Source organism: Bacillus rossius, chromosome 1 (assembly GCF_032445375.1).
Source record: "Bacillus rossius redtenbacheri isolate Brsri chromosome 1, Brsri_v3, whole genome shotgun sequence".
NCBI lineage: Eukaryota > Metazoa > Arthropoda > Insecta > Phasmatodea > Bacillidae > Bacillus > Bacillus rossius.
The window spans coordinates 129,022,472-129,044,487 of record NC_086330.1 but is presented as its reverse complement, the minus strand read 5'-3'; the positions used below and the strand labels follow the sequence as shown (position 1 = coordinate 129,044,487).

The window sequence follows — 22,016 nt, the reverse complement described above, 5'->3', positions numbered from 1 at the left end:
CAAGTCTTGATATTGTAAACAATTTCTTTATAACTCTCTACTTATCTTTATAATTCTTGTTGAAAATATAAAAAAAATTAGTTTTATTAATTACCCTAACATAATAGTGTAGTTAAATGACCGAATTAATATTTTATTTTGTTTAGTTTTACAAATCAGCAATCCGTAGGCTATACGCAAGTTCGCTGCAAAGCGAAACACTCGAAGTGCTGTTTTCATTGCGGGTTATTTGGAAACCACGCTGTGAATTCACAGATATAATAATTTTTAAGAATACAGATATTATTAATGTGGAGATATTTCAAAAGCTCGGAGACATGTTATAATTAGAGAATGTACCTCGCTTGCGCTAATACGTATAATTAAGATACAAATCTGAAGACAGAATTACTAAACACTTAATTACTATTAAACTACTGAATTATTTTGATATTTTTTCATTCAACCTATTAAATGAACGCTCACTCAGATTTTACAGAAACAATACTTAATTGTTACCGAACATATGTTGTTAAACAATGCATGCAACCACTTGCGTGGCAAACTTAGTTATACTTAGCATTAAGACTTTGCTACATACTTAATCAAAAAATAGTTGTTTCGTTGGGTTTTTTATAGCAAAAAGACAACTAAATAAGCGAACAGGAATTGCACACAACATAAAATAAATTCATTTACTTGTCTTTGAAAAAGATGTCTGAATACTAAACATTGATTGGGGACGTGAAATAAAATAGCCCCATGATCTGTGCATTCATGTCCAGGCACAGTGTATTCCCAAATCACCTATCACGTTTGAGGATGTAATTCCCTACATCAGAATGTAACTGCGGAGCACAGATTGTTTAGTATCAACCCCTTGCTTTCAGAATATCCACGGAAGCTAGGAAGGAACAAGCTACACACCGAGTTTCGAGAAGCAGAATTGCAGTTTCCGGTAACATTTTTGTCAGTTTTATATTGCAACACTTCTCAAGTAAGCATTTTAATAGAAAAATTCTTTATTGGAAACCAAATACCAAATATATTAGGTACAAAGTGGCCTAATCTAATTCTTGGTGGCCGGACCAACCAATCCACAGGATTCCTTTGTTTTGTGGCCTCTTAAAATCCTGTGTTGATGGACCTCTACTCCAGCAGTTCCCAAAAGGTGTTCCGTGGAACCCTGGGGTTGCGTAGCAGGATCTCAGGAGTTCCGTGAGTCAGGAATAATGCCATATAAAGCACGCACAATTATTGTCTAATAACTTTCTTTGAAGGAGTTGGGGTACCGCCAAAAGAAAAGTCGATCATAGAGTTCCCTGCCCGAAAAAAAAAATTGGGAACCGCTGGAATAGACTGCTTGGTACCCTAAATTTCTAAATGGATTCACATCTGAAATTGTCTGTCCGCTAGCCATTAGCAAAAGCAATTGGCCAAAAAAAAGAAGGCCATGGTTAACTGATTTGCTGCAGTTTCATTATAAAGGAACTTAGCAACTTTTTTTTAAGTTTTATTACTTCTAGTTAAACAGTTTGTTTCATTAGAATTGAAACTGAACGTCAACAATCGTACATATAAATTAACACATAAATCCTAACTGGGGGGGGGGGGGGGGGTGAGGCACCTCTGCATGATGACATGGTAACTGGGTGAAGCCGTTATTTTCCAGCTCATGGCCTGCCCGTGCGGGTTAGACACCCAACACATTGGCTGGAGAGTAGTGTTTGCATCGTGGAAACAGTTTTAAATGACTGCATTTTATGGAAATGACTGTGTTTAACAACGGAGATTCTAGAGGTCCGTCTACAATTGCAATGTCCCAAATTATGTTTGATTGGCACTGATCGCTGATTCATCCACGTTACCCTCTGACGTCATGAGTGGCGTGGGCCATGGTCCGAATCTCTCTGATACGTTGGTAATCTTGAACTTGTCTTAAAATGTGTCCTTTGGTAGCATAGAAGAAGAACACTCTTGATATTTGCTGTTAACGGTTTCCGTTTCAAGGAGGTAAACAGAAAATAACGTCGGTGTGGTAGAAAGCCAAGAATACAGAGACAAAATATTAATCAGTACTGTCTGTTTGCGACCGACGTTTTTCAAACACACGAATTAATTCATTAGCACTTAATTTTGCCTTACAGGATAAATCAATATTATTGAACTCCCAAAACTTTCACAAGTTTAATGAATATTCATAACGTTGCTGCTTACTCATTTACAATGCACGAAAAGTAAATAAATAAAAACAATCTAAACACATTTATTTTGCCACTTTATATGTACTGCGCTCTGGTGATTACTTTAGAAATCAGTATATTCGGACATCGTACATCACAAATGTAGACACGGTCATTTTCCGTGTGACAATGTAACGTCATTCACGTTATGATAAGGACTGTTGTAGAAGGGCCTTTATTCTTAATAAAACATCATCAAACTTTATCAAGCACCATTACCGCAATGTTTTTGGATGACGATGGCAAGGTAAAAAGTGACTTCAGCTACGTCACAGCATGAAGCAGCCATAGCACACACAATGCGGGTACTCCCACCTCAACATTCGGGTACTTTCGGCTATGAGAAGTTCTAAGTTCTGATGTAATTCATGCATATACACAAAGAAGTATGAAAACAAAATATTGCTGTCTTCTTTAATACAATTATCATAAACACTGTTCGTTTGAATCGCATGCAAACATGATAACATAAAATTGTATAGTTTAAATTCCATATTGGCTCTATTGGGAAGGCCCGTGCGTGTCGTTGTTGTTGGTTTTTAGGTTGGGAGAGGGGGAGAATAATGTAAACGAGAATTTTCAGGTTAAAGAATGAGGTTGGTGTAAAATTATTGAAAATATTACCTGTAATATAAATATGGCGGTTTGCTTGATACTTGGTGCAACCTGTTACTGTGGTTCTCCAGAGATCCTTAGGAGTATTGCGTAGCCGAGGCTGTTTTCTAAAAGGCAGGGATGTTTAATGTCAATTTGTTACGGCCAGGGAAAATACTGTTTTCCACATTGGTTTTACATTCCAAATGAACATGTTCAATATTTTTTACTATTATTTTTTTTATTCTTCCTAAATGCTGGTATATTTGCGTACCCGAGAGGACCTTCTCGGGTACCGGGTACAGACACAGTAATTTGTATACGTGTATGCACGTCTGGCAACACTGGCACGTCGTCTCCTGACGATTTCGAGCTCCGTGTTCCAAACTGTCTCAAGCCAAGTCCCGGCACTACCCACACCCCCGGAGCCGGAGTGGAACAGGCCAGCAGCAATCAGTGGCGCCAGTCCAACAGTCGTGCCACGCGTGTGGTCTCTATTCAAGAACCCCGAAACAATGCCTTTGTAGAAGGCGAAGAAACGCTACTTCACTTTGGCATTCCGATGAAAACAACTGTAGAGCCAGCAGGGGGTGTGGGGTTTGTGGAAAGGGAGAGAGCCTCTGTTCGTAGAAACACTTTTTTTTTTGTTCCCCAACCCCCTACCCATTTTCTCACAAAGAAACGTAAATTCATGCCGTGCAAATTAGTGATCAGAAGGCGAAGGTAGGTCTTCAGCCCTCCAAGAACCCTGCCCACTGGGACCCAGGACCGTCGAGAGGAACCAAGTGCCGGGTGCCAGTAACCTCTTCGGCCCCCCTCCCCAATGCTTCATATACAATTCTTCATTCCCCACGACTTAAAAAATAATAATTCTAAAGACCCTAAGTTACAGTGATCATAGCTGTAAAAGTGATCTGGAAAAGTGGAGTGATTTGTAAGGTGTCTAATTAATTATATTAGCAATATAATTGTAATATTTTTCCAACTATGCGGGTAAACACAAGCTTGTTGCTCGGGCCCCGGGTATTTTTGCCACAACCCCCCCCCCCCCCCCCACCACCACCACCACCACCACCATCATGGCCATTCTCGACTGCCATGCTTAAATCTAACACTGCATCAAAATAGTCATTCCTTTTTATGTTACACCTGAGAAGGCTCAAACTTTCCGTCATTCACTGATATTTCTACATACGCATGTACGTAGCAGTTTGGTTTACGAGCGAGACCATGGCGCTGAATTATTGCTTGTTTTGTTTGTGTGACGATAGCGTTTCGCGTCGCACGGCTATGCCCAGAGGCTGAAGGCTCGGTCTCCACGCAGAGTTTATTTCGTTTTATTATTGTTGCCAGTATTTAATGCGTTACCCTGTAAATCCTTCAGACAACTCACTTTTAAATATGGTTGTGTCACAAAATTTGTCACCATAAAGTTACTAAAAATAAAAGGTCATGCAAAGTGTTCGTATTTTTGAACTCTTGCGTGATATTTAGCCGATATAAGTTGATACTTAAAAATATATATATTAAAAAAATACTTTATAGATATTTTGAGATTATAAATATTTTGCAACAGAGTAATTGTGAGAAATTTGCAGGAAAAGCAGTCAAATAATAAAAAATACAAGAAAATGAAATAAAAATAATCGTTTGAGAACGAGCCAGGATTAGCGCTAGTTAAAAAAAATTTGGCGAATGTTAATAAAATTTTGTACAAAGTTTTATTAAGTCATTTTAGTTGCCTGTATGAAATTTTGTACTTTTCCCCCTTCATTTATTGAGAATTTTTTTAATTAGCATAATGTAAGGATTTCTAAAAACAATTTAGGGGAGACAAAAGTCTAAGATTCCAACCATGCATGTACACAACCTTATTTTTTTACCAAGATGAAGTTTCATCTTCACAAGTGCAATATATGAATAATTTAATTATCAATAATAAATGTAACCCTGTTTAATGTCAATGTACATTCTTCTAAGAATATGCATCTCAAAATATACTTAAGTATTTAAAAAATGAACCATGAGACACAAAAGTCATTACAGAATTGAATTTCCAACGTTTATGTCTGCGACATCTGAGAATGGTCAACACTTTGGAGTTAATTGCAACCAATTTTCACTTTCAACTAGTCTAGGGTTCTGGAATATTGCTCATTTCACAGCGAACGTACGAGTTACACGACAGCTCATATACAAATGAGCCACAGACGAAGTTGTGCAAAATCGTTTGGTACCCATCACGCATCGGTGCGATGTTTGGAACTCTCATACGTAGGTATCGAAGGGAAAAAAACCTACCAATTTCGAGTTTTTCGGACTTCTTCGCGCAAACATTCCCAGGAAAAGCCAAGCTGAAGAGTGCTGCCAGAGCGACAACTGCGGCAGGAATGTGAACTACTCGCCACTGGCGAGATGCTGTCGGAAAGGAACGCAGCGCTTATCTCCTCCATATCGAGTCACTGTCGCGTCGCGTCTCCAGGAAGGATATCACACGTCACGGTCTAACGAGCGCAAGCGCAGATCAAGATTTTTGCACGATGAGGTTGCGCAGGGGGAGGAGAAAGAATTGTATAATAAATCTTTCTTCCAGGAATTATATTCTGGTTTATAAATTGTGACAGTGAAACCCAAATATTGGGTTTACATTTATTTATATAGTTAGCGATTGAGGATTCAATTTGTGCCGATAACAAAAAAATACTACAATAGCTAGCCAAGGGAAAAAAATATCTTAAAATGGAGGACATTCCCAAAAAATAAGTCGTGGCTCATACAGTCAATGCTTTATTTTTTATTGCTTTATTATAATATTGAAAATAAGATTCGTGGCATCGGTGCTAAAACCGCGTGTCATCGTAAGCCCCAGTTTTAATAATAATATCAAAATTAAATGTGAAAAATAAAAAAATATTCAAAACTATTATACTTCAAAAATAAAGTCCACTATATATTTTTTTCAAATCCATATTTAATTATTTTGAGGCTATTGCTGATTGAGCACATATTTATTTTATTTTGTAGATAGGCGTTAATTTATTACTGTAAGACAAATTAGATTATTTTGCTTTTGTTTATTCCAAAGGTAGACAGTTAAAATTTCCTCAAAATATTGTTGTTATTTAAATATTATGTAGAGGATGTTAATGCTATCCACTACCCATCGTGATTTCAATAACCAGCATCTACAAACAGGTTTAATTTCAAAAGTGCATATATCGCGCTCCCAACACGTCAGAGCCTGAGCAATGTCGCGAGTGACCCTGCGGGGGTGATACTGACTGTTGCTGGGATGTCTGCAGTCTGTCCCAGGGAGAAGGGCCTCGCTCGAAGACTGACCGCGTGTCTGTCTCAGAGACAGAATAACGGGAAACATTGACTTTGCTGATTTACGTTTTTTACTCGTGTTCGGCGAGTTCTCTGAAGATCTCCATTTCCTTTGCCGACGAGAGTGCACTATCATCCCTGTTAGCACTGTCAATGCAGTCTAAAGTTATTTTTACCATGTATGTGTCAAAAGAAACATACACGTGTGAAAGTTGCCGAGATATTAGTTATTAAAGCGTAAAAAGCATGTTAATACGTCTTTCAGCCCAAGTGCTTTTAAACAAAAAAAAACTGCAACTTAGCAACAAAACTTCTTTTTTTAAGCTAATGCAGACGTCTGCTAGAATGCTAGTAATTAAAGGACAATCTCAATTATAGCCTGCATAATTATGCATAACATTTGGTCATAATATTCTATTCAGGAATTTGCCTTCCGGACTTAATACAAAAATTCAAAAACTCAAATGATGAGACTTTAAAATTTTTTTACGAGTTGAAACCAACTTCGGTCGAAGGTTGGGACAGGGGGGAGGGCGTGGAAAATTACAACCATGGCTCCCCCACCCTTCTCACCCTCTCAACTTGAATCCACTCCTGGGTGAGAACCCAGCGGAGGAATTGTGGATAATTCTATATTAATATCTAAACTTTATATTCCTTGTAGGTATTCGATGAAATATACAGGAGATCCCACAGCTCAAAGTCAAGCCTAGAACAGTTGATAGCCCAGTACATTATGGTTCTGAATCACATAACCAAATTCAAATTGTGTCGTAGTTTTAGAGTTATAGGCAATTTGTTTTGACGTGATAACGTCTTATAAATCGATGAACGCCGGCTGCACGCACGAAAAATTGTCACGTTCTCCTGAGCCGAGCGTGCAAGAACCAGCCAAATACCGTGCGAGAAAATCTTCTATAATATCAAGCAGGTTAAGGCAGGCTTTTAAGTTATTGTTTGTGATTATATTTTAACAAATTATTTAAATTAATTTGCAAAAACTGTAAATAATATTTGAAAATTAAAATGTACCAATGCAATTTTTCATCAATGTTTTCTTATGACGGTATCACGTAAAATTATCGTCCGTAAACCGACATGATAGGTTTTTTATTTTCCAAAGTTTTTAAATTCCCACTCTGAGAAGGCTTAGAGGCCAAAAATTTTAATAGGGTCAACTTGTGTGAAAAACGCTATTTGAAAATATGAATAATTAAAGCAGATAACTTACCTAATTAGCTAAGTAATTTTTTATTACAATGTGAATAGTCAAAGTTGTTGGCGCAAAAGTCGTGCAAAAAAAATTTCCCGCCAGAATAAAGCACATTTGTTTTACTCCAAAATTGTTGTCAATACTAGTAAGGTTATTTATTATCGCGCAACAAAACGTTTGATGTAGAGTGGGTTTTGAAAAAATGCTTACAGGTCGACAACAACAATACTTTTTTAATTTTTTTGTTTAACATTATATGGCTAAATGTAACATTTTTATATGAATTTGTAAATAATCTAATGGATTCCGAACACTCATGCGTTATTATTGTGTAAAAATCTATTATAATTTAAATAAACAACTTAATTATTACTAGGCCTATATTAATACTTTCAGTAATTTTACTTTCATAGACATTAAAATGTATTCCTTATTTTAGAACTTTACCCACGTTGTCACTACCACTTAGACTGCTGTGGTCCAGGAAGGAAATATGTATCGTGATAGTCCACGTGGGTTTACGATTAAAAAACTTCAGAATTATAAACTTCAACTGTAAGTCGATGAGCTTACGGTTAAATAATACTGAGAATTTACAGTTTATGAGTGACTTAGTGGTCGTTAATTCCAGCTGGCGAGAGTACAGCCATATTATATAAGCTGAATTTTTTTATTTGTTGGTTTCCTCTGCATTTTAAGTGTATTTTGGTTATGAATCGTTACCGATGCATAATTTGTTTAATGTAGCATTTTTTTCATAGTGAAATTGGTTATGTACCTACTAGAGGATTCAGATATATGGCTACGATTGAACATAAAACTTGCATTTTAGCTCGCAATGTATAATTCATACACAAATAATAATCACAAATATTTAACTTTAATATTGGTAAATATTATTTCATGTAATGCTGTTTTCTATTCTGAGCCACCATAAAATGGCTGCACAGTTTTAAAAAAATTCATTTAATTGTGAATATTTTTTATATACTCGTACAATAGCAAAAATAGATAGAAACACATCAGAATAATAATTCCCGAAATAATAAACAATATTCCGATTTTTTTTTTAAATATTTCGTCAATTTTATACTGATAATTTTTTCGTTTATGAAAAGTGTGATCAATAAATGCCTTATCTGTATCTTACTATATCATAACCTGTGTAAGAATACAATCCTTACAGAAATATTTAAATTATTTTGTTTATCTATGCAAAAGATCAGTTTTAATTTTTAAGTGTTTCGGAAGTAAGATGTTTTCTCTTTGCAGTTGTATTGTGCTAATCTATAGTTTTATGTTTTGGTCTTTGGTGGCCATTTCCAAATTGTGTAACCATGGATAACAGTTTATTTGAGTACAGGCTTTTTTTTTCCTGCGCCATGTTGGAGGAATAAGGAAGCTTGAAAGAGAATGTCGAAATTATAATAATTTCCTGTATTTCAAGCATACAGGAATAACTAGCTAGGTTTCACTAAAATCAGGGAATAAAAAGAGTTGAAAGCGACATCAGTTTTAAATGATTATTGGGAAAGAGGGTAAGACAGGCCTGGGTTTAAGAGATAAGTATTCCATATTCATTTTTTGCTTGAGCTAAGCCATTCTGTCACAAGGAGTCTACGATAACAGTGAATCTTGGTGATTGGACTTTAAATCATTAAATAATTGGTAATGCAATGTATTATCGCGTAAACCTTTTCCAGAAAAATTTAATCGAAAGAATAATTGGAAATAATATATATTTAATGGGAACCAACTACAAATCCTTAAGACGCAGTGGTCCTTATTTTTTTTCAAGACTGGACTATGCTAGATTGTAAATACATCGAAGAATAAAACATCAACATAAAAATCATATTACATTAACAGAATATTAATTTTGTGAGATATAAAAGTAGATTGTGGACCTCATTATGAAACTTAATTTCTTTACAAAGCTGAGATATTTATGCATGTATATGTTTATTGACCATATTTGAAAAATCATACTTAGAGAGAGTGTAAGGTTGATGATTTAAAGAACACAGATGTTGATACAGTTAAATAGCATACATATGCATTGTAATTATGTCTATTTTTACGTAATCAACCAAAACTTAATACACTCATAATCGTTACATATATTTTCTTCTTTATTTAAGGTGTCGCAATATTGAATTAAAAGTAACCGATCACACATATTTATCGGTATAATGAATTGGCATAACGTGTGTTACGTAAATTCTGGTGCCCAAAAATACATTTTTTAAAAGTAGAGTTCAAAGAAATACTGCCTATTGTAGCCGTTACCATGGTGCGACTTCCGGAAAATTGTTATATAGGTTTGTTTTTTTTTGTTTCATGGTACAAAGACCCCTAAACCATCGTCAACTCAAAAGGTTATATATTATATAGTGTACACTTGACTATATATATTGTGGACACTATATATGTATATATAGTGGACACGATAACTGCTGCAATTTTTCACAAATATCACTCCTATACTGATACATAAAATATAGTACTGGAAAAACTCTGTCAAGTTCGTTACTGGGTAATTTCCGACCAAAGGGATAGAAATGGGTAAGATTTTTTGAAAAAAACAATAATCACTGTAACTCCCATATTATGGACAATATCACATTCGTTTAAGCGTGTTATAACTCGTAGGGGTAATATCTAAATATTTTGTCTGAATAATTTTTTGATACGATCAACCATAACTACAAGGGGTGGAAATAACCAGGGTAGAAAGACAAAAAAGTCTTTACTGTTTTAATAGATATGCTATCAAATCTGATATAATTTATTGTAAAACTCCTAAACTTTATCTAAAACCTTTGGCTGAAACATTTTGTGATGAAACAAACTATTACCGTAAAAACAAACGTTGCAATTAAAAAAAATTAAAACATCCTTAGTATCAAATACGTCGAATTTTATTTTTAACCATCTTACTATTACCTTAAAACTTTGACAAAAAAATTTAACGCTCACGTATTAGTGCAAGGGATGAAAAAAATAGTGTTTGAAGGTCAAAAATAATTGCGCAAGCACCTTAGTAGGCATAATATAAAATTCGTTAATACATTCAGTGCTGGATGCATTGAGTTAAAAACATTCAAAATATTTTCGCTACGTGGAATATGAAAAAAAAAATGTTTAATCGATCTTTTTTGAATAATGGCGAACATATAGAATTAAGTGCTTAAAATTTTCCAGGAGTTTATAGAAGTTTCCAAAACATTTCCAGAATAAATAGGTACTTCGAAATCACCTACGCCTGTAGGCTGTGCCAAAAATGATTTTTTTTTTTATTTTTAAGTAGTTCCTAATCTTTATTTTCACATGATCAACATTGTTAATGAAATGTACTGACGAATAATAACACATTTTAGTGATTGTGAGTACTTATTGGTTCATAAAATAAAGAGATTCCACAAGTAGAGAAGGCAGTCAGATGGAATTATTTATAATTATATATAAACGTAAGAAAAGCATTGCAACTGCTTTGTCCGAGGAAGCTTTACCTCGCGCCATTAACGAATTATATTGTGCTTCCCACAATTCTTAAGGAAAAATATTAAAAAATAACCATATCTGTTAAGTCTTGGTGTACATAATATTCGCACACGAACTGTCAAGACTCTTACATGGTAATCACAACAATCACGACAATCCTACACTACATACATAGTCATGTCTTAAGTACACAACTAATTATTAACTATTAATTCTTAAATTTTCAATAGCAAACCCACATTTATACCGGAGCTTGGAAACTGACGTCACAGTGCAGCGTACAAATCGCCATGTTATAGTGGTCACTACCAGAACAGGCGACATTTCGTGTTATGTGTAGAGGAAGTGTAGGATGCTTGGATAACAAGGACAGCGTCGCGCCGATTGGCTGCGGCAGACAGGTCCGCGCGCATCATCTGGCAGCGGATAGGTGGGTTGGGAGACCGGTAGTTCCCATTTCTATGTTCAGAGAAAACATATTTAACCCATAGAATATTGTACTGCTTAAATGTTAAATTGTTTTAAGAGAGAAACTTAAAAATAAATATAATGTTTTGTTATATTGTCTGAATTGTTTCTTTTTCAACGGGTTAGGGTTCCGTTTCACACTACGAGGGATATCCGTAAAGTAAGGGCCGTTTGGTCATTAAGATAAAATTAACTCGCGAGAAAACGTTTTTACTGTCAGTTTTAGATTACTACGAATATACTTCATAATTTCACACAATAGCGATTCAGTTCCAAGCAATTTTATCCTAACGATTCAATAGTTTATTGAACCACTCTGCCTAAAAGTTCTCCGCCTGGGAATGGAACAAACGCCCTGGCCGTAGGCATCATGAACTTAGAATATGCAATGCGTGTAGTCTGAGTACAGGCGCTTAGTGAACATCTCCGGAAAAATCGGTACTCGAGTAGAAAAATTATGGCTATCGTTTTTTGGGACGAAAGGGGCATCATTTCGGTTAATTTCATGAAACGTGGGTCAAAAATTACAGCAAAAATTACAAATTAACGATTGTCAACTGGTTTAATTTCCAGGCGGTGGGTGAACTTCTATGCAGAGTGGTTAAAGAAACTGGTGCAGCGTTACGAAAGTGTTTGGATCTGAGTGGCGAGTATGTTAAAATGTAAAAGTAGGCATATCTGTAGTAAACTTTAAACTTCCAATAAAAACTTTTTCTTACGATTTTATTGTCTTTAATAACTAAACGGACCTTACTTGCGCCACGCCGGGTGGCAGTTTTGCCGTTACGAATGTTGAAGTTATTTCGGGGGAAGTTCAACATTGTAATACATCCGTTTTAAAGTTGCGTTCACTTATAATGACTTATTTTCAAAATAGTAATTTCAGATGGAAATTAACATTTGTAATTCACTTATCATAATGTAGAGTTTTCTTTAATTTCATTGACAATCGCTCATTAAAAAAAATTGAACTGCGAGACGCGCTTTTTCTGTGATAAACATGCAGCCAGCCAAATAAGAAAGTGTTTAGAGATTGTGGTTGGGAGGTAAACGATATGCGCGCAGTTTTATCTCTTGCGGGTCACACGAGCTGGTAACTGGCTATCTCACACAGTGGAGAGAGATAATCCTCTGTGATTGGCCGCTACGACACTGCGCTCTGTGAGAACTTTGTGTAACTAATTGAAGAGATTTTACACGGAATTTTAATTGCTTGCGCTAGCACTTAATTTTAAGGCTCGGTCTCACCCTCCATGTTGATTTTTTGCTTGTTTTTTTTTTTGTCATTACCTTTATCTAAGCTCTATTTCTAAGATTTTAACTCGGGTCCTCCATGCATTTGTTGTTCTGCTACAAAAAAGAAATATACTTTCAAAATGTAATCGCTTAGTGTAATATAATAGTAGGTGTAATAATTCTTGTAATTATTATCACTTACTCGCATGCCAAACCCCTGTTTCGAGTAGACACCCACTCCATAGACGAATACCTCCATGAACCAGAGTAACTTACATTTTAGAACAGACACCCACTTCATAGACCTTAATGACCAGAGTGATTTAAACTTGAGAACTGCATAGACTAATAAGGTCTGTCTACAATTTCAATGTCCCAAATTGTGTCCACTGACCCCCTGACGTCATGGGAGGTGTGGATGATGGTCCGAATCTCCCTGATCTGAATTCATTGGTTAAGTTTAACTTTTTGTTCCAATAAGAGTCCTTTGGTAGCATAGAAGAAGAAGAACAGTCATATTTTCTGTCTCTGGTTTCCGTTTCAAAAAGGTAAACAAAAAAGAATGGACGGTGTGATAGGAATCCAAGAAAACCAAGACTAAATTTTGATTAGTGCTGTTCGTTTGCTACAGGCGCTTTTCAAAGGCTGAACACACAAATAAATTTTCGGCAAGGTGATTACAAGTCATTTATCGGCATTTACTTGTTCTTTACGGAATAACTAAATATCACTGAACACCCACAGCTTGGACAAGTAAAATGTAAATTCAAAACTCAGCTGTATGAATACAATAAACAAAAACGATCGGAAAACACTTATTTTGGCACACTACATGTATTGCGCTCTGGTAATTACGATAGACTCGGACACGGGACATCGCAGTTGTAGACAGGGCTGTGCGAGGAAGCACACGGACTCGATGTGCACGGCTGCGCGGTGTGCCCGGCAGGTGTGTCTCGTGGAGGAGTTCGACATCCTGCAGATCGTGGGCGAGGGCTGGTTCGGCAAGATCCTGCTGGCCGAGCACCGCGCCACGGGCGCCGAGATGGTGCTGAAGGCGCTGCCCAAGCCGTACGTGGCGCTGCGCGACTTCTACCGCGAGTTCCACTACGGCCTGCACCTGGCGGCGCACAAGAACGTCATCACCACGTACGACGTCGCCTTCGAGACGGCCGGCTTCTACGTGTTCGCGCAGGAGTACGCGCCGCTCGGCGACCTCACGTCCAACGTGTCGGACACGGGCATCGGCGAGCTGCACAGCAAGAGGGTCGCCAAGCAGGTAACCTGGAGTCGTGATGGGGTAGACGGCTGTTCCGTATCGCTCCAGTCACTGACCTGTGTCAACACAGTGTAAGCCTTCTATGCAGTTCTTAATTTTTACTTTAGTGTTACACCCTCTGTTTCTATATATGGTCTACACGTGCTATTAAATTTGTTTCAACGATTTGTTTTGGGACGGACTTCATATTGGTTCATATTGGGGGCTTCACCGGAAATAGTCTGTAATCAAGGGAGCCGCGAGTATAAAAAATTTGAGAACCTCTAGTCATAAACTAATGATTAGATGGACTGCGCGTGGAAGCCATAGAATAATGATGAATTTGACCATGCATGATAGCCATATACCATGACGGGATATAATGCATGTAGAAGCCGTATAATATTCTTGAGCTAGACTGTGCCGTTAAGCTGATGACGAGATATACCGCGTGTGGAAATCGTAAAGTAATATTTATAATCATTGAATATATTAGGTATTTCATTTGGACGGTTATTTTAATAAATAAAAATAATTTATTTTACTTTAGCGCCTCATCGCCATTACTTGCCAATGGTTTCAATTATCAAACGATTTTACATGGTTCCATGCATTAAAAATGAAGTTGGAATATTTTTCGCGACCACGTTTAGACAGATGAGAGCTCGTGAAAAACAAACACTAACCTGACTTAACCAATCTTTCATTTTAGTTACGATAGCTTATCCTAATCTAACCTAACCTAACCTAACTTCCCGAAAATCTAAAGAACTATTATTTATTACTCTGACCGAACCTAACATAACCTAACCTTTTACTTTGTTTAACTTCGGAACTGTTTTGGTTGTATATGCGGCTTTCATCCGTGTAAACTGTAGGCTTCCCCAGAAAAAAAAAACGCGGTTGACATTGTTTTCAGTTGAGAGTTTATTTATCTTCGTTTAGAAACTACCATATTTTAATTGTTGTTAAGAAATTAACTTATCTATAATCAGAATGTCTTGCTTATACTTCTAAGATATGTTTACTGGGCTTTTCGAAAGAAAAAAAAATCCGTTTGATTACTGCTGTAACACCGTCTTCAATGTACTCGGGAACTAGCCCGGGACTGAAAAAGCGAAGCAGTGAATGTGCAGTTTACCCTGTGTGATAATGGCACTGACTAGGCTTTGCACGTACGCGGCAGCCAAGCTCAGCTGTAAATATAAATAGCCAACAGAGGCAGGGCTATTTGCACGGAAGGAAATCTGGCACACCTTTCGAGAGATAAATACAGGAGACAATAATCCACCCAAGTATTTGTTTTGTTAGCTGAGATCTTCTATTGTTTCGTTACCTGCATAGTAATCATTTTAAAAGCTATGTTTGTGTACAAGATTTTGCAATGATTTTTCATGTATACATTTAAGCACCATACCTGGCCATATCTACACATTACGACAAATACTCGAGTAAAACGAAATATTTGATTTTTGTAATAAAATGACAGAAATTACAAGTAATTTTTTTTGGCGTGGAAATAAATGGACCATTATATTATAACTTAAATTTGAATGGAGTATATGGGCGGTACTTTTAATTGTTCCTAAGTCTCATCGACTACCTAAGAAAAGAATGTTCGCAGGCTTTCACGGCCATTTTCTGAAGTAGCTTGGCTTCTGAATTGTAGCCGTGTCCTTGGCGAATAATTCACCGACGTTTCGGTCGACATTGCAGTCGCCATCATCAGGGAGCAATTATCTACTGAGTAGGACACGGCTACAATCCAGAAGTCAAGCTACTTTTACCTAAGTAAACACCCCAGCCACAGACAGTCCTCTGAAATAAACCGCTGGCCGTTAGTGAAGAATTGATAAAAATTTGAAATCCATAGAGGAGGCGACATGCTGTAAGGTAGCTGAAATCAATTATTATTTTACCTCGCCATTGTCATATGCCCAAAACATTTCGCAAATGGTGCTTTACTACACCTGACGATGTTTAGCAAGTTTGAATTAGAATATCAGTTGTTAAACACAGTCACTTCCACAAAATACAGTCATTTAAAACGGTTTCCACGAAGAAAACACAGCAATTCAGCCAAATTTTTTTTTATGGTCGTCTAACCAACATGACGCACACCACGAACTGAAAAAGAAACAGCTTCATCCAGTTACCATGAAATCATGCAGACGTGGTCACCCCCTGTTTAAATCTTACGGAATGTACATTTTGAGTTTAATATGTTTCACATTCTTTAACAACCACGATCATTAATTTGACACTGTATTAAAAAATGTGAGCGAGTCTTTCAGTGCTCGCCAGTGATGTGTGACGTCCTATCTTGGTAACGAGAAAATTCATGTATTCCAATGTTCTAATTGCACTTATACATGAGGCCCGAGCGTGATAAATATACGCAATTAATTTTTTCAAATACATTTCTGAACGCGAATTAAACGCAGTTTCCGCACCCGCCGGTAGAATTCGTTGCTACGTCGACTATCGAACCATTCCATTTGCAGACAGATACGTTAAACTATATAATGAATCTGCTCCAACAAAAGCAAAAAAAGACTTGGGGGAAAAAAATATTAAACCCAGTCTTAGAAACCTGATTTTCGGCAAGGAATTTTCTTAAAATACAGCCCCTCTTGTTCAAATTCATTAAACTGTTAATAATATAAATTTTCCCTTTGGCTTTGTGAACTTTGGTTTGTGCCATCCGCTACAGATGGCAGCGCCGTGCTTAGAGTTTCCCGTTCCTTGACTTTCGCTCCATTCACGAAAATATTTTAACCAAATGCCGTATACTGAGAGCTAAAATGTCACACACAAGAAATGACCACATAGGCACCTTAAAAAGTAAATACTCCGAACTCGCCCGGTGAGAAGCACAGGTTAGCTGAGGGAAGGGCTCGCGGAATATTTCTAACTGCCCCGCCGAACCGGCGACCTTTGGCAAAGCGCGTTGGCACGCAGGCCAAGTGCGCCCAGTAGACCGAAGCGGTGATCGAAGGTAATGCGCTGGCTTCGTACGCCGTGCCCGACTTAAACGTTTTCGTTGGGGGCGATGCGGCGCAGAGGATTGTAATGGTGTGTATTTATATAGAACGGTGGGAAATTGCGGAGGGCATGAATTTAATCGGTGGTAGGAAATGCTAAAACCAACAATATTTTGTAAAGGAGCATATGACTGGAAACGGCAAGCCTGAAAAGCTACAGGCGCGAACAGTGGTGCGCATCATATCATTACTTCACTGGCTGAAGAAGACGTGCGGTCGTCGCACCGCGATGTTCAGGTGTTCCACGGGAAGTAGGCCACAGAAGATTGGAGTTGGCCACACGCACTAGCAACCATAGGTCTGGTGTGGAGTACCCTTCGTAGTCTTTTGAATGATTCTTGCAACGGGAAACATTGATTTGAATCATAATTTCGTTCATAAGATTTTTGGTTATGATTTTGGTCATAATTCCTTCCGATTAATTATCTGTGCAGTCTTTATATTTAACATTTGACATCGGCCGATTTTGGCTTGTTTTCCATGTGTTTGTGTATTAATCTTTTTGTCTGTATTTTCGGTTTTATCTGTGACATATAGTTCAAACTAGTAATAGCGTAAGTCCAAAAAAATGATTCAAACACTTGGTAGCATGAAACTCCCAGTTTCAGGCAGTTACTGGTCACGCTGAACGAAGGTCTTCCTTCTCGGTACACGTCTGCTGGGAAAGTGCCACTGATCCATGTGCAGTGCATCTGCTGCAATTCCTCTCCCCTCCCCGTACACCATCTCCACATCGGCCATCTCTGAAACTGTACGGTCTGTCATGCCGTTACTGTCAGTCAGACATTTGATCGCAGCGTCTCGTGTTTACTAACCTGTCAAAGCTTAGACGATCGCCCAAAGCCAAGCGCGAAGACGCCACAGCACTAGATCACACGTCCTCTCAGCCACTCGAGCGGTGCCTACTCTGCGCGGGAATTTCAAACCTGCATGCAATTGTTCGCACATGTAACGTTTCAAGGACAAGGACGATAGTTGCTTGTATTGTAATTTCCTGCCGCCCACTAAATTTATGCCCTCTAATTTCCAAACATCACATATGTGTATTATGCATGTGCAACGGTAGGCTAAATAAAAGAAAAGTACTTAGGTGATCAAAGACTGGCCCTCGTAGTTACAGAAATTGTATTACATACATATGAAAACTATAACAACTGTACATTACCTTTCGACAAATACATTGGAGGTGCTTGTGTAGTAATGTGGAAAAATATTGGAAATGTCTTCTTCAAAATAATCTGCCACCCAGAAATGAAGCCACTCTGCAACAGCATCGTCATGTGCATCGAAGCGGTGCAATGCAAGCGACTGTTTTATGTGCCTGGAGGGACGGTAATAACTCGGTGTCAAATCTGTACCTGAAAAGGACCATCTAAAATATCCCAACGGAACTACTGCCTTATGTTATTGGGTGCTTCTCGCGCTGTGCAGTCGAGCATCGCAAATCAGTACTCCTCAAAAGCTTTGTTCTGAATGGCTCGTTTGAGTTTTAAATTGTGGGTGAATTTTCTATTGCAGTGTTTATTTCAAAATGATTCAGACTAGTCAGCTGCAAGACCAATTTTCTAATTCCACTCATAAATACATTACCGAACAACTGCTCACAGTGACACAAGAATGATGCTGCTATCTTCGCCCATTTCTCACACAAGCGGAACGGAGGTACATATTTTCCCGACTTACGCTCATGTGCGTGCTTTAAAAAGTTGTGTAATTTGGCCACTGGACAAAAAGAGACATCTAATGAAACAGTGCTCGTGAGAGGCGTACCTTTCCTGTAAAATCCGCGCTTAAAGCAAGGTCTCACGTGCCAAGTTGACTTTTTCGTTCTCCCGCCCTCATTATTTTATTTAAGGAATTTTCCTAAGATTCTAACTCGAAACATACAATCATTTGTTGTTTTGCCACAAATATTGTCAACAAATATTCATTTAGTGTATTATCGTGGGTGTAAAAATGCGCGCAATGCATCCTTTTTGTCATCACTTGCGCAACTTTTTACACCTATGATATCACAGTAAGCGAACATCTGTTGTAAATATTTGTGGCAGAACAAAAACAAGGGAGGTATTGAATTAAAATTTTAGAAAGAGCTTTAAAACAAAAGTAATGACAAAAAAAGTCGACCTGGTTGTGAGGCGGAGACTTAAACCGTTCTACCCGGGGAATTATGTTGGTCATGACGAACACTGAGATCCTAGCGTCATAGATACGGAATCAGACGCTTGAATAATGCACATTCGTGTATATTTTTTTAGCCGCTGTAAACACGTAAATTCCAGCAAAAATGTTTTTTTTTTTCCACGTCGACCGCGAAGTTGCACGAGCAGGAGAGCGAACTTCGGACACGCTCGAGACTGGTCGCAAGGGTCAGAGTCCAGTGCCGGTAAGCAGCACGTCTTCTGACCTGGTCGGGAACCAATCCAGCGGCGGCGCACCAGGTGAACGCCACGTGCGTCCAGGGCGGGGGTCGGCGTCGCGGCGCCGTGTCTATTTCCGGACTGACCTGTCTGGCACGTGGGGGACCCACGCCGATCTGTCGCCGCTTCCACGACAAACTGTGGATTGTGATGTATCTACTTACCTCTTTGGCTAAGGTTTATTGTGGCTTCGCCAGATCTGATGGAATGTGTCTTGTGCTTGTGTTTTCTATGAGAAATGAAATAAAAAAAATAAATGGATAGATAAAACATGGTGTCAGAAGTGCGTGATTTTTTGAATAGTAATAATAATAACGAGTACTGTTAAACCTTCGGAGCACAAAGAACCTGCTGTCCTCACTGCTTCAAAGACAATTGCTAATATGGACAATAATAATAATACAGGTCAGTTTAGACTAAGCCCTTTGCAATTCGACCAGACTTTCCCAATGCGTTGGCCGAAATGGAGGACGATGTTTGCCTTAAATCTTAAGGCTACCGGGAAGAGTAAAGCTGACGAGGAAACTAAAATAGCCTTACTGTTATCACACATGGACGAGGAAGCTGTCGATGTTTATAATACGTTTGCAGATGAAGATAAAAAAGAGTTAGCTAAAACTCTATCAGATTTCGACAAACATTGTGTACCACCGGTCAACTTAGCAATTGAGAGCTATCAATTTAATAAGATTAGGCATACTGAGGGAAAGTCTTTTGACAGTTATCTCACTGGGTAAAAACACAGTCTAACAACTGTGATTTTGTGTGTTCTAAGGAAGCTTGTAAAACATAATTCACTGATAGGATGTTAGTAGATCACAGAGTGGCTAATATTAATGACGCCGATGTACAACAGGGTTTATTAAAAACAACTAAGCCCCTTGTACTAGACGAAGTTGCACAAGTCTGCCGAGCTGCTGAAATGAGTAAGACCTACAAGAGAGAAATAAGTAATAATGACAGTACTAAAATGTTAGTGGTGAAGTAAACTACACTAAGAAGGAATATAACCAAAAAGTGAAACCTAGCAGAAAGAACATAAATGTCAAAGATGATGTTTTTGATTGCAAAAAAATGTGGAACTTCACATGGACCGAGTTCGTGCCCAGCCCATGGTAAAATTTGTTCCTATTGCAATAGGCCAAATCATTTTATGATTGGTTTTTCTGTAAGAAAGCAAAAAGATAAAAATAAGAAAAGACAAAGTAAAGTTAATCAAATTGATAAATGTTCTGATTCGGATGACTCACACTTTAACTGTCAAAGTGTTGAAACGGTGTTCAAAGACTGTAATACTCTGTATTATAAATGCAACGAAAATGAGTGGAAGGAGTACAGAAGTATAAATAATATTACTCTTAAATTTAAACTCGATACCGCTAGTGATCTGAATTTTATACCATCAGAAGTATTCAATCAAATTAAGAATGACAAGATTAAAACTAAAAAAACTAATGTGAGAATTAAGTCTTATGGAGGTTATACTTCAGTACCGATATGTGAAGTAGACTTAAGTTGCAGTTATAGAAGCGACAATCAAAAACTTAAGTTTGTTATCGTGGATTTTGATGCATCACCAATACTTTCAGGAAGTTTGTGCTTGAAATTTGGGTTAGTAAAGAGAACTTATGAAGTCTATAACAATAATAACATGTCCACATCTAAATATAGTGATAATGAAGTTAAAATTGTTAATAGAAATTTTCTCAGTAATGTTAATGAGAGTAGTAAATCAAAAAACGGAAACTTAAATAAAGATGATAAATTAATGGCATTTTTGTCAAAAAATAATTACGTGTATACCGGAATGGGAAAAGGCCCTTATACTGTGAAATTAAAATTAAGTGATGCTGTTCCAGTGGTTAAGCAGCTAGAAGGCTTCCAGAATCAATAAAGTCTAAGCTTAAAACAGAATTAGATCGCTTAGAGAAGTTGGAAATAATAAAGAAAATAGAAGAACCAACAGAACGGGTGCATGATATTGTGATGGTAGAGAAAAAAGATGGATCAGTTCGTCTATGCATAAATCCTATACCCTTAAATAAATATTTAAAGCGTGAACATTATAGCATTCCTACCCAAGAAGAACTAACAGCTAATCTAAGTGGAAGAAAATTGTATACGGTTCTTGACATGAAGGAAGGCTACCATCAGTTTCCTTTAGACGAAGAATCTAGCAAGTTATGTGTTATGAATACTCCGTTTGGGCGTTATGCTTATTTAAGAGTGCCATTTGGAAATTTATAAATTCCCTGAAATTTTTCAGGAAGAAATATGAAATTTTTTGGCGTTATTGAAGGCGTCCAAGTACTTTTCGATGACATTATTGTAAGTGGTCGTACAGAAGCAGGGCATGACTTGATTTTAGACAAAGTATTGAAAAGAGTTAGGCAATGTAATATAAAATTTAATAAATTTAAATTGCAATATAAATTACATGAAGTTAAATTTGCTGGTCTTGTTTTTACATCAGATGGTATAAAACCAGATCAAGCTAGAATTAGAGCAATAAATGAAATTCCAGACCCCACTTGTGTTAGGAGTAGCAACGTTTTTTGGGTGCAGTTAATTTTATAAATAAATTTATTCCAAATTACTCTAACGTGACTTCTCCATTGAGAGAACTTCTTAAAAAAAAAAGTTCGTGGGAATGGACTTCACGTCAAGATGAAGCGTTCAAGTCAGTAAAGGAGCTAGTTGTTAATGCGCCAAATTTGAGGTTGTTTGATG

The 22,016-nt window shown here is 37.4% G+C and overlaps 1 protein-coding gene across 1 annotated transcript in view; it reads left to right on the top strand.

Annotated features, from left to right (window-relative positions):
* The window catches only part of LOC134546136 (serine/threonine-protein kinase meng-po), an 84,320-nt gene that overhangs the window by 39,535 nt on the left and 22,769 nt on the right, over positions 1-22,016 (top strand). The window contains exon 3 of the mRNA XM_063388688.1: positions 13,514-13,843. Coding sequence (XP_063244758.1) covers positions 13,514-13,843 — 330 coding nt within the window. The remainder of the gene's footprint in view (positions 1-13,513; positions 13,844-22,016) is intronic.